This window comes from Acinonyx jubatus, chromosome B4 (genome assembly GCF_027475565.1).
Source record: "Acinonyx jubatus isolate Ajub_Pintada_27869175 chromosome B4, VMU_Ajub_asm_v1.0, whole genome shotgun sequence".
Lineage (NCBI taxonomy): Eukaryota > Metazoa > Chordata > Mammalia > Carnivora > Felidae > Acinonyx > Acinonyx jubatus.
In genome coordinates, this window is record NC_069387.1 from 73,778,499 (window position 1) to 73,792,150 (window position 13,652).

Here is a 13,652-nt window from a genome sequence, read left to right on the forward strand (position 1 = left end):
AGACTCCACCAAAAGTCTGCTAGAACTGACACATGAATTTAGCAAAGTTGCAGGATACAAAATCAATGTACAGAAATCAGTTGTATTCGTATACACTAATAATGAAGCAACAGAAAGACAAATAAAGAAACTGATCCATTCACAATTGCACCAAGAAGCATAAAATACCTAGGAATAAACCTAACCAAAGATGTAAAAGATCTGTATGCTGAAATCTATAGAAAGCTTATGAAGGAAATTGAAGAAGATATAAAGAAATGGAAAAACATTCCATGCTCATGGGTTGGAAGAATAAATATTGTCAAAATGTCAATACTACACAAAGCTATCTACACATTCAATGCAATCCCAATCAAAATTGCACCAGCATTCTTCTTGAAGCTAGAACAAGCAATCCTAAAATTCATATGGAACCACAAAAGGCCTCGAATAGCCAAAGTAATTTTGAAGAAGAAGACCAAAGCAGGAGGTATCACAATCCCAGACTGTAGCCTCTACTACAAAGCTGTAATCATCAAGACAGCATGGTATTGGCACAAAAACAGACACATAGACCAATGGAATAGAATAGAAACCCCAGAACTAGACTCACAAACGTATGGCCAACTAATCTTTGACAAAGCAGGAAAGAACATCCAATGGAAAAAAGACAGTCTCTTTAACAAATGGTGCTGGGAGAACTGGACAGCAACATGCAGAAGATTGAAACTAGACCACTTTCTCACACCATTCACAAAAATAAAGTCAAAATGGATAAAGGACCTGAATGTGAGACAGGAAACCATCAAAACACTAGAGGAGAAAGCAGGAAAAGACCTCTCTAACCTCAGCTGCGGCAATTTCTTACTTGACACATCCCCAAAGGCAAGGGAATTAAAAGCATAAATGAACTATTGGGACCTCATGAAGATAAAAAGCTTCTGCACAGGAAAGGAAACAATCAACAAAACTAAAAGGCAACCAACGGAATGGGAAAATATATTTGCAAATGACATATCGGACAAAGGGCTAGTATCCAAAATCTATAAAGAGCTCACCAAACTCCACACCTGAAAAACAAATAATCCAGTGAAGAAATGGGCAGAAAACATGAATAGACACTTCTCTAAAGAAGACATCCAGATGGCCAACAGGCACATGAAAAGATGCTCAACGTCGCTCCTCATCAGGGAAATACAAATCAAAACCACACTCAGATATCACCTCACGCCAGTCAGAGTGGCCAAAATGAACAAATCAGGAGACTATAGATGCTGGAGAAACAGGAACCCTCTTGCACTGTTGGTGGGAATGCAAATTGGTGCAGCCACTCTGGAAAACAGTGTGGAGGCTCCTCAAAAAATTAAAAATAGACCTACCCTATGACCCAGCAGTAGCACTGCTAGGAATTTACCCAAGGGATATAGGAGTACTGATGCATAGGGGCACTTGTACCCCAATGTTTATAGCAGCACTCTCAACAATAGCCAAATTATGGGAAGAGCCTAAATGTCCATCAACTGATGAATGGATAAAGAAATTATGGTTTATATACACAATGGAGTATTACGTGGCAATGAGAAAGAATGAAATATGGCCCTTTGTAGCAACATGGATGGAACTGGAGAGTGTGATGCTCAGTGAAATAAGCTATACAGAGAAAGACAGATACCATATGTTCGCGCGCTCGCTTCTGTGGAGAGATAGAGATGAGAGTATGAGAGAGATATAGAGAATGGGGGAGGGAAGGAATAAAAAAAGACGTTGTGTGTGGTGTGTCGAGAAGCCCCAAAGCATAAGAGACTCCTCCCATAAATGAGAGAAAACAATACTGAGGGTTGTATGGTGGGGGGGGGGGGTGGAGGGACGGGAGGGGGAGGTGATGGGCATTGAAGAGGGCATCTTTTGGGATGAGCTCTGAGTGTTGTATGGAAACCAATTTGACAATAAATTTCATATATTAAAAAAAATAAAAAATAAATTAAAAAAAGATAAAGCACTGAAAGAAAAAGCTCAATGGACATTAATAGAGGTTATACTGAAAATTTATAATTAAAGGGAATGAAATAAAGTAGTTCTCATGACTTCTCGTATGTATTTCAGGTTAATCAAAGAAACCCTAATTGATATGAGAACTTAATTTTATTCAGATTAATTCCAGCTAATAAACGCAGAAGGAATAAGAAAATAAGAAAATTACCAGTTTGGAAACTCGAATGAAATAACTACTTCAAGCAATTGTCATCAGTGGTTTGTAAACATCTTTAAGTAAAAGAAGGTTGGAGAACTTTACAGTGAAGGGATACAAGCATCATCACTTGCACCCACTGATCTATCTTGTCATCAAAAAAGTGGGATAACCAAACATCATATCTCTCTTGATGTAATGCAACATGAAGTTCACAACTCCACTTATGAAGATTTTCAGAAAGGACTCAAGTCTTTTCTTATGACAAAATGTGGGCTCAATGGACAAGGTAAGTAACACAACTAGAAAGAAAACTAGCTAAATCCAGAATGCAGATATTCCACAGGAAAACTGTACAGACTTCTTCAACAACTTAACAGCAGTCACAACTTCCAGATATGCTCAGGAGCTGTGACGTCTCCTGCCTTGGCAGTGGAGTAAGCTTGCTGTAGCACACGACAGCCCTAGTTCCCCTCTTGAGTAGGATGATCTGAATCCATCAATTTTTCTATCATTTAGCTCTGCTCTCAGGAATATTCCTTGTTCCACTACCTTGCATGGCCACATCTGAGATGAGTACTGGAGAAAATGTCCTTCTTAGTATCTTCATAGCTTTCACTGCCTGCTTTTCATTGGGCTTCAACATGTAGAATTTTCTTTAGGGATCAGTCAAACATTGATTTTTACAGGGCAGGCTTCCAGTCGGTTCTCTGTGTAGGTAATCGTAGTTATAAATCTTGAATAGCCTTGATTTTTAAGTCTGAAGACACTATTATCTTAATCTTACCAAGCAAGGCTGCTCTGCTTTTCCGTCACTCCCCTTATTAATTAGGCCACTCTGAGGCTACCTGAAGCAATGGGTTTGAATGAGAAAGCAACACTCAAAATCTTATTTTTCCAGTACGTTTTTGTCTTTTTGTGTGGAAGAAATTTAATTTTATCTCCTATCATGGCTGTTGCATCAAAGCCAGTGTTTATAACTGTATCAGTTTCAGATATGAACCAGTCAACATTTCATTCCTGTAAGACTCTAAATTACACAACTCTCAGGTAATATAGATTGTTAACTGCAGGCAAAAATTAACTTGGTAGACTGTATTACCTTCAATTTCTGCTTGTTGGCAGGAGTTCTAGCCAGAATTGATCTCTCATAAGACTTGGCTGAAATGGGAAGAAGGCAGTCAACACCCACCAATATCCTGTGTTTTTACTATCATTTCCTCTAATGTTATGGTGACAGTAAGCATGTGGGCTGCCTTTCAAGGTACCATGGATGCAACTTTGATCAAATAATTTATTACAACTTAACTAGGGTATTGGATTTTCTAACATTCATTTTCTAAATCCTTACTGCCTGTTGCTTGACTGCCTGCACCAAACCCGACACATTATAGGTTTTGCTAAATGGAGCACTCTACTTCCTGGAATCAAATTCTATATTCTTTGAGATAAAATTTGTTTGCAAGTATCTGAGACCAAAACGATAGCAGCATAAGCAACACAGAATTTTATTTCTGTCACATAAAAGTCTGGAAGTATTCAGGGTTGCTATTATGGCTCTATTGCCAAAAGTCTTCAGCATCCCAGCAACTTATATTTGTACTTACATGAATGGCCTCCATTCCCAAAGTCATGTAGTAGACAACATGGGTATTCCAGTTCCTGCATTAAAAATGCACTCTTGCAAGCAATAAGAAGAAAGGGATAAGAAGGAAGTGGAAAAAGGCAAGAAACAATACTCTTTCAGGGATGACTTCTTAAAACTTTAACGTTTTATCTCACTGGTCTGAGTTTAATCACATGGTCACACACGGCTGCAAGAAAGACTGGTTGAAGAACTATTCTGCATACAGATGTGCTTAGATAAAGAACTGTAGTAATTCTGTGGTGAGGCAACAAAGGATAATAGATACTTGGTGACAATGAGCAATCTCTGTAGCACTGTTAATGTAAAATGAGAAACGAGAATGAGAAAACTATAGAAAAATATCTATATTAATATTGATGCAAAAATTCTGAGTAAATTATCAGTGAATTGAATGTAGCAACGTATAAAACTAAAATTCAGTATGATCAAACAAGGATTAATGCCAAAATATAAGGATGGCTTCATATCATTAAGTTTACTATCAAAAACATTATAACAAGATGACTTAATGTTTCCCTAGTTTGACTAATCTTTAGATGGGCTTTTTCCTGACTCTAGGCCCCTGACTTTTCTTTTCTTGGAGCTTTTACGAGAGAAAAATTGTCATCATAAATCATTTCTCTACATCTTTGAGATGTAATCTTTTTAAAGGCCTGTTGCCAATTTTACAACTCAGGAATGTCTTTCCCAAAGACCTGGGAACTGTCTCTTTGAAATGTAATCATTAAGGAAGATAAGCACCTGATCTCCCAAGATTCTGTGGGAGGGTAGGAGCCTAACTTCAAGGACACATTGGTCTTAAGTTGTAAAACTACCTCCTGTCATGAAGACACATGAAAGTTTACTTTTCCTATGGGTAAAGCCAATTAGCAAACACAGATGGCCCAGGATCTCCCCCCTTCACCCTAGTTCTTAAAACCCTACCCCTACTGTCTTTTGTTTCACTGGAGTTGAGTTCAGACTCAGTTCTTTTCTATTGCAATAGCCTTGAATACAGTCTTCTTTGCTTCTTTATTTTATCTAGTGCAATTTTTGCTTCGATAATATCAAAGAATAAAAGAAGTAAAACTGTGGCAATAGTAGTGGGTGCTGAAATGTAATTGTAAAATTATGTACCCACTGCTAATAAATAGGAATAGAAACCACTAAAATGAAATATTATAGGAAATATTATCTCAGAAGTGAAATACTAAAAAAATTTCAGTTAAATTCAAGAATAAGCTAGGGATTCTCATTGACACCATTATTAAATGTTATTTTAGAAGTTTTCACAAAATGAAAAAAAGAAATGAAATTACTATATGGATATTAGAAACAAACACTATAAAATATTTTGTTCTTTGATGTATACTTGCATGTCTAGGAAATTTAAGAGATTATAGTAAAAGAAAAAAGAGTTAAGAGATTTTGGGACAGTGGCTCATTGCATCCGCCTGGGTTCAGCTGCAATCACAGGAATTTGATAGAGGTCTCAGTTGCTTATGAAAATTTTTAAGAAGGGCTGGAGAAGCAGGCACTAGAATGATCTCCTAGTTAACAATGTATGCAGATCCCAGAACCACTCCTTTGTCACAATAGGAAAAGCTGCTGCCACTGGTGCAGAAAGCCTAGAAATTTGGAAAGTTCTATTGCTGCAGCTGATCACAGAGCCATGCTACTTTCAACCTGGTCAAAAGATGTCTCTACTATTGTAGAAGCTACTAAATCAGGGCATCTTCACCACAGCTGCTATCTGCAGAGCCATGCCATCTCTGCCATGATCTAGGTTGGAAAAAAGGATACCCCACATCTTGTCATTGTCCCCTGAGGGTTCAGGCCCAAATTATCATTTCATATGAATATATCTGAAACCTAAGAAAGCTTCTTAAAACTAGATCCAATGGAGTTTGCAAATATAGCTGTTACTCTTCTAGTTTCTGCACACTAGAATAGGATTGGAAGAGATGCACACAAATGCAATCCATGGTATCTTCTATACTGGGTACAACAGTAATTATTTAAAACTTGCCATCTTTTCTCTGTACTAACAGTAAGAGCTTATAAACAAAAATGGGGGGAAAACCCATTTATAATAGTGACAGAGAAAATTTTAAATTATGGGTATATCTAAGAAGAATGGCACAGGACCTATATAATGATAATCTGTGAAATTTTATTTAGGGATATAAACAATGAACAAAATGAAAGACACATTCTTATTGGGATGGTATTCTTATTGGGATGAATTAACATCATTAACATGTCTATTATCCCCAAACTATTTTTTAAATTTGATGCCAGTTCAGTTGTAATCCCAAAATTGTATTTCTTTGAAGTTGGATAAAGGATATATAATAGAATGAGAAGGAATAATATCGGGGGGAGGATGATACTGAAGAAACATTATCTTGCCAAATATCAATATAATATTTTAAAAAGAGATAAATAGAACATCATTAAAATAAAAACCCATAAATTTACCTCAGATTTTAATGTGTGACTCAATTGCTATTTTAGTTCAGTTGAAAAAGAATGAGTCATTTATTAATGTTGCTGTCACAAGTTGTTATCCATCATATCCTAATGTAGTTAGACATCTATTTCATACCAAACACAAACATGAATTTCAAATGATTACAGACTTAAATGAAAAATATAAAAAATTACAGTCTAAGAAGGACATCTACAAAACCGTTTTTAAGAGGTAGATCTTTACCTAGATGGGTAAAGAGACTTAATGTTTAAAGAAAATAAATTACGTATGAATATATAAGAACTAAAAACTTTGTCATGGGAAAGGATACCATAAAAAAAAAAGACAAAAGCAAATAACAGAGCTGAAAAGACACTTGCTGCATAGAAGACAAATGGTTAATGTACCTGAAATGTGAAATGCTCTAAAACATTAATAAAAACAGCAAACAAGCCAAAAGTAAAATGGGCTATGGATATGATCTTCACAAAAGATCATATGCAAATTGTCGACTAATATGTGAAAAGATGCTAATATTGCCTAGTAATCAGAAGAATGCACAGTGAAATAAAAATATCATTATATAATAAACTATAACACATTGCAGGCTCAGTAGGGCTTAAAGGGCACTCTTGCTTTGCTGGTAGAGATGTGGAGTATACCTGGTAAACAATTTGGCAACATCAATTAAAATGAGATATACATATACACTTTATAATTCTATCTCTGGGAACTAATCCCAGGTAAATAAAAACATTAAATTTCATGTTAACCACTACAAAAATGTAGTGGTTAAAAAATGGAAGCAAAGTTGCTTCCATATTTTGGCTAAGCAATATACGTCAGACTGAGAAAGACAAATACCGTATGATTTCACTCATACATGAAATCTAAAAACCAAAACAAATGAATAAAAAAATAAACAAAAAGCAGAATCAGACCTGTAAATAAAGAAGAATTGATGGTTGCCAGAGGGGAGGGAGTCAGGAGATGGGCAAAAGGGGTGAAGAGGAATGGGAGACACAGACTTCCAATTATGAAAGGAATAAATCACAGGAATAAAAGGCACAGCATAAGGAATATGTCAATGATATTGTAATAGTGTTGTATGGTGACAGGTGGCAGCTACACTTGTGGTGAGCACAGCATAAGGTATAGAGAAGCTGAATCACTATGTTGCACACTTGAAACTAATGTAGCATCATATGTCAACTATACTCAAATTAAAAAAAAAATTTAATGGAAGCAAAGTGAGCCCATATGTAGGAGAATGGTTTGAGAAACTGACACATTGATAAGATGGAATTTAATGCTGACACGAAAAAATGAATTAGAGTTATGCCATTTGATAGGTAGTAAGTTTTGTAAATTATTAATGCGAAAAGACAAATGTGTATCATATTATACATACTTTTTAAAACAGAGATGGAAAAGCTTCTCTATATATACATATGTGAACAGAATATGTGTACAGAAATTTGAACATGATTATATAAGCCAAAGAAAACTAAGAAAGATATATATTCTGTGGCTAACACGGATTACCTTGAGTGGAGAATAAATAGGAAAAGATGTTGAAAGGATGGCAAGCCAAAAATAAAAAAAAAATCACCAAGAAAAAAATTGTATGATATGATCCATTCAGGTATTTATGTAAGATGAAGTCTAAATAAATTAATATTATTCAAAAAATAACACTACACAGAAATTAAACATACACTCCTTAGTTAAGAGAAAAAAAAATTCATTCCAAAAATGTTCCCTAGATTATTGGAGATAAAAACTCATCTATTACTATAGATGAATTTCTTCTGTGTATAATTTTTTCCTTCTCTGATTCTGATTTCACCTCTCAGGCCATGTTGATTTGAATTCTAGGCCTCAACAGAAGCATCATGGAAGAATATATAAGATAGGAGGAGTTACTAGCTTTCTTCCTTTAGGAAGACATTGCAGCTTTAGAGAGATTGGAGGTTCACAGTTTTCCAGGTCCTCCAAATTCTTCACGATGTCATTACTCCAATTATTGAGATGATACAATTCCTTGATAAACATCCAATTCTCCCATAAGTAACCTAGTGTGATAGTGAATTCACTGAATCAATCTCTGAGTTATTTTGTATAGCCTCTGCTCTATGTCTATAAAATGAAAGATATCCCCTGAAGTTCATTCTGTACCTTAAGGCCAAAAATCAAGAAATGAAATAATTATCTTGACAGCAAAAGACCTGTGGTCTTGGCATTCCTCCTTCTCTTGGACTTGCTTAATTTTAGCACTTCCTCCTTATTCAGAGGTCTAGCACAATCTCCACAGTCTTGGGCAATCATGGGTCTTAAGAGTGGCAATTACATATCATGAGAAGAAAAAATGAAAGGACAACTCACTTCATTGTGCACATCTTAGCACAATAACTAATTCTACATATCCTCACTTCCCTGAGGGTTGTTGTCTACAAATCAATCTCCATTCCAATTTCAAAACTAGTTTGCTTTCTTGGAAAGAAACAAAAACTGACTGTGGATAACCTGATGAAAGGCAGAAAAAGAAGTTTTGGAAAAAACAAAGAAGGATGATTCACAAAATAGAAGAGGAAGGGTATCATAATAATCATTTTCTTCTTTCAAATTTTAACCAAATATCTAATTCTAAACACTTTGCATTTCACTAAAGTTCAGTTGATTTAATCTCGCCTTTGAAACCGGTGTGAGTTACCATTCTTTGGTTATAAGCAATTGAATCTGGTAGTAAATAATTGTGAAAAGGATCGGTGAGTCTTATAGACCGAATGGAAGGGGCAGTCAGTGACTGAGAACATGGACTCTGTTCAAGCTACAGAGTTTAAATTCCAGCTCCACCATTTCCTTGCTATGAATCCCTGGACAGGCAAGTATCCTCATTTCCTCACTGGTAAAGGAAAACTAAATAAAACTATCTCATACCTTTTGAGATGATTAAGTAGGATAATAAAGGTAAGGTGATATATATAAAGTTTTCTATTGCTGCTAATAACAAATTATCACAAACTTAGTATCTTAAAATGACAGAAATATATTATCTCACAGTTCTGGTCAGAATCTCAATGGGCTCAATTGATTCCACTGGTCACACAAGGCCAAAATCAAGCCAACAGACATTACCTGAAGGATCTGGAGGAGACATCATTCAGTTTGTTGGCAGAAGTCAATTCTATGAATTCCATGAAATGAGGTTCCTATTTCTTTGCTGGCTCTTGGCTGGTAGTTGTTCTCAGTTTTTAGAAGCCACATACAATCTCTGGCTCATAGCCTGCATCCATGAGTAAAGCCAGCAATGCTAGGCTGAGTTTATCTTATGCTTGTATTATCTCTGACCTTCCCTTCTGCTGCATTGTTCCTGCCTACAGCTGGAGAAGCTTCCCTGCTTTTAAGGATTCATGTGATTAGACTGAGCCTACCTGCATAATCCAAGATACCCTCCCTATTTTAAAGTCCATAACCTTATACATCTGTCCAATCCCTTTTGCCATTTAACATATTAATAGTTTCCAGGGATTAGGAGGATCTCTTTGGGGGACTAGTCTGCCTATCACAGGAACTTAGCACACTTCTTGGCTTGAGTTAAGAAATGTAACAAATTAGGGGGTGCCTGGGTGGTTCAGTTGGTTAAACATCTGACTCTTGATTTCAGGTCATAATCTCACGGTTCACGGGATCAAGCCCCGCATGGTGAGAGCATGGAGCCAGCTTGGGATTCTCTCTCTCTCTCTCTCTCTCTCTCTCTCTGCCCCTCCCACACTCACAAATGCTCTGCTCTCTCTCACAAAATAAATAAATAAACTAAAAAAAAAAAAGAAAGAAATGTAATGAATTAGCTATTGTCACTATATTTGTTTAAAATATGACTTCAGGAAGGACAACCGCTAAGGGAGCCAGATTTCATGGACTCTTTAGGCACTATAGTCAGATCAACTCTTCCAAATGCTGTCTTTTCTTGTTGTTTATTCCTGCTAAGTACTTGAATTTCCTAGAGTTAGATTCTAAATAACTTCACTTGGGTCTTGGTTTTACTCCTTGCCTCAATGCACTGTCAGGAGAAAGGGGTAGAAAAGTTAGCCTATTCTAGATTATAGGAGCACCCCACTTTACAGACCCATATCAATTTGAGAAAACTAGTCTTCCTGAGGATTTGGGTGTAATCATTTGAAGAAGTGTGAAAGAGTAATGATTAACCAATAGCAATAGATGTCCACCTAGAAATGAAAAATAAATCAACATTTTTATAAAATGACCCCTCAAAAAGAAGACTGATTCATTTCTCCTTTCCTGAATAAGACTGAACCTGAGTCATCCTGAGATAACAGTTTTCTGTCCTTTTCACAAGCATTTTCAAGGAAATAAATGCCACTGTATTCCCTAAAGCATCTAGCATCATGGACAATCAAGAAACCCTCCTTAAAATCCATTATCTGATCATGTAGCATAATAGTTCAGTCTCCCTTTAGTCATAATCTTCTGTCTACTACATGAGAGAATGAAAATATTTTCTGAACATTCTGCCCATAGCTGCCTTCACCTCTTTGTTCTGCAGGCTGTAGACAAGGGGGTTCAGCATGGGAGTGACCACACTGTACTGCAAGGAGAGCATCATCGCCAGACGGGAGCCTGAAGTTGGCAAGAGATAGCTGAGGAAACCTGAGCCATAGAACAAGATCACAGTAGTGAGGTGAGAAGAGCAAGTAGAGAAGGCCTTGCTTCTGCCTGACGTGGAGCTGATGCTCAGGATGGTGGAGACAATGCGAACATAGGAAAAAACAATCATAACGAAGGTTCCAAAGAAATGCAAGACAGAGGAGCACAGCAGGAGTGTGAAGTTGGTCGAGGTATCAGAACAAGACAGAGGGAAGAGAGAAGACAGCTCACAGCTGAAGTGGGGAAGAGTCTGGTCCTCGCAATAATCTAAATTGACAGCCAAGAGGATATTAATGAGAGCATCAACAAAGGCCAGGCCCCAGGAACCCCACACCATCCCAACACAGAGCTGGTTGCTCATCACCTGGCCATAGAGCAGAGGGGAGCTGATGGCTACATAGCGGTCATAGGCCATCACAGCCAGCAGACAGGCCTCCGTGCCCCCGGTGGCAAACACAAAGAAGGCCTGAGCCAGGCAGCTCTCTACAAAGATGGTTTTACTTTCAGAAAGTAGATTCTCCAGCATCTTGGGGACTGTGACAGATGAGTGGCAGAGGTCCAGGAAGGACAGTTGTCTCAAAAAGAAGTACATGGGCATGTGGAGGTGAGAATCAGCCCTAATCACCAGCAGAATCAAGAAATTTCCCATCAGAGTGAAGAGATAAATCAGAAAGAACAGCACAAAGAGTATGGCCTGAATATTGGGGTCAATAGATAGTCCAAGGAGAATGAACTCACTGATAGCACTGTAGTTTTTCATTGCCATATACAGAAGTGTTCTCTCTGGAAAACAAGAATATCCACCAAAAGTCTCTCAGTGCCTCTTACTTACCCCAGCACCTAGATCTTATTCTACGTGAATATCTTTTCACTAAAGTCCCACAATCCACATTCATGTATTTAAAAGTTAACTTCTTGGCCGTCATTTTGCCATTGATATTTTAAATAAGCCATGGTCCTATTTTTTATTATAGTCTTTTCTAGAGCTATAATGATTTTATGTGGTTTAGATGATACATTTGAAAAGAAGTTTCCTGACATGAGAAGAAGGTGGAAAAGAAGATCGCAGGAGTGAATTACTTGAGAAACTGAGGTAGGATTAAGTCTAGAGTAAAAGGACTTAGGTAAGAGTAGGGATACTTTGTCACTTCTATGTCTAAGAGAGAAGGTCAAGAGTGCAAGAAGTGAGTTTCCATTTGACTGCTTCCATTTGTTTTCAATAAGGTGTAAATGAGATCATTGGCTGTGCATGTGTATGTGTGTGAGCATGCCCACATGCACACAAGGAATTATAAAGGTATTGATAATGATAAAATTAAAATGATAAAATTATAAAGGTATTGACAATGATAAAAAGCACAATCTTGAGAAAAGGGGCCAAGGTGAAGTGTAAGAAACTATTAGAGGATAGGAGGACAATAAGACACCAAGGAATTAGAAACTGGCTGTGGAATTAGATTGTTCTGGATTATTCTAACTTTAAATTTCCTTCATTTTATTTAATGGCATCATGTTGTAATTAAACTTTAAAATACATTCACAAAGTAATAATACATTTTCAAAAACTGATAGCCTAGATCATGATGTCCAGTGATGTGTTAGGTGGGCTTTTGTGGGCAATGCTATGACTATAATGGGTCATGAGAAGCTGTACCCAGGTGATAAGACAATGCTCTGGTTATATCACCATGCTAATCCTAAAAATCATATATCCAGTAATTTACATTAGTCACTATTCCTACCTCTGCCATTATTGCAGGCTTTAAGGCCCCCACATGGTTATCTAAACTTTCTCCTCATACTTTGAAACTTGTGCATATATCCCTGTGGTGGCCTGATATTCTAAACGTCATCTGAGTCTCAATAAAACTGTTCAATATTCTTGCCTCAAACTGGAGGCCCTTCCGGGCTCTGGCTGTTCTAATTGAACACTACTTCATTTACTTCATCAGTAAAGACTGAGGAATCTATCATGTTGTCATTCACTAACTGAACAATTAATGCCTCCCAGCCCACATAAGGAACAAAACCTAATTACCTGAATTCTCAGTTGGTAGTACACTGTTCTGTGGCAACAATATTTTCAGATCCAGTAAGTAATAAGACTCTTCAGCTCGTGAAGTCAACATTAAGAATACTGTTTTAAGGGAGAAGTAGAAAATCATATATTGGGTGTTAACATTTATGATGGATTCAACACTAGCAATGTAAAACAATAAATTGCGGGTAATATCTAGATATTTCGTATAGTTATTTGGGTTCAGAGTATAGGAGATAATATCTTAAATTATTCCTCTTTCACTCTCTAGATATAGCAATATTATGCATGGAGGCTCCCAATGCTCATTCTGAGATCACCCCGTTGCCCCCAGAACAAAGCAAGAGAACCCAAGTAAGGGTTCACAGTAGCCAGGGGTGAGGCTTGTGTTGTATCATCTCAGAGACAGCACATACAAAGGAATTCCCTTTCTCTTGGCTACCAACAAACATAGTCCAACTAACTAGATCCAAAGATTCTATGAACTATATAGAGAGAATCCCAACCTTGAATCAAGGCAATACCTTGCAAAGAGACAATCATTCTGAAAAAAAGTCAATGCTACGATTTAATTTCACAGTTAAGTTTCTTCTTTAACATTATTTAGAGATTCTCAGAACAATCTTTTAAAAATAACATTAAGGAGTGATATCAGTAAGATGACAGAATAGGAGGTCCC

General features: G+C 36.9%; 1 protein-coding gene across 2 annotated transcripts in view; it reads right to left on the reverse strand.

Annotated features, from left to right (window-relative positions):
- Positions 1 to 8,792: 8,792 nt before the first annotated feature.
- LOC106969344 (olfactory receptor 8S1-like) overlaps positions 8,793 to 13,652 on the reverse strand; it is an 82,284-nt gene continuing 77,424 nt past the window's right edge. For both annotated transcript variants that reach the window (XM_053226168.1, XM_053226169.1), the window contains 2 exons: positions 12,974 to 13,072; positions 8,793 to 11,718 (listed from right to left, as the gene is read on the reverse strand). In XM_053226168.1, coding sequence (XP_053082143.1) covers positions 10,766 to 11,718; positions 12,974 to 13,064 — 1,044 coding nt within the window. In that variant the 5' untranslated portion in view covers positions 13,065 to 13,072 and the 3' untranslated portion in view covers positions 8,793 to 10,765. The remainder of the gene's footprint in view (positions 11,719 to 12,973; positions 13,073 to 13,652) is intronic.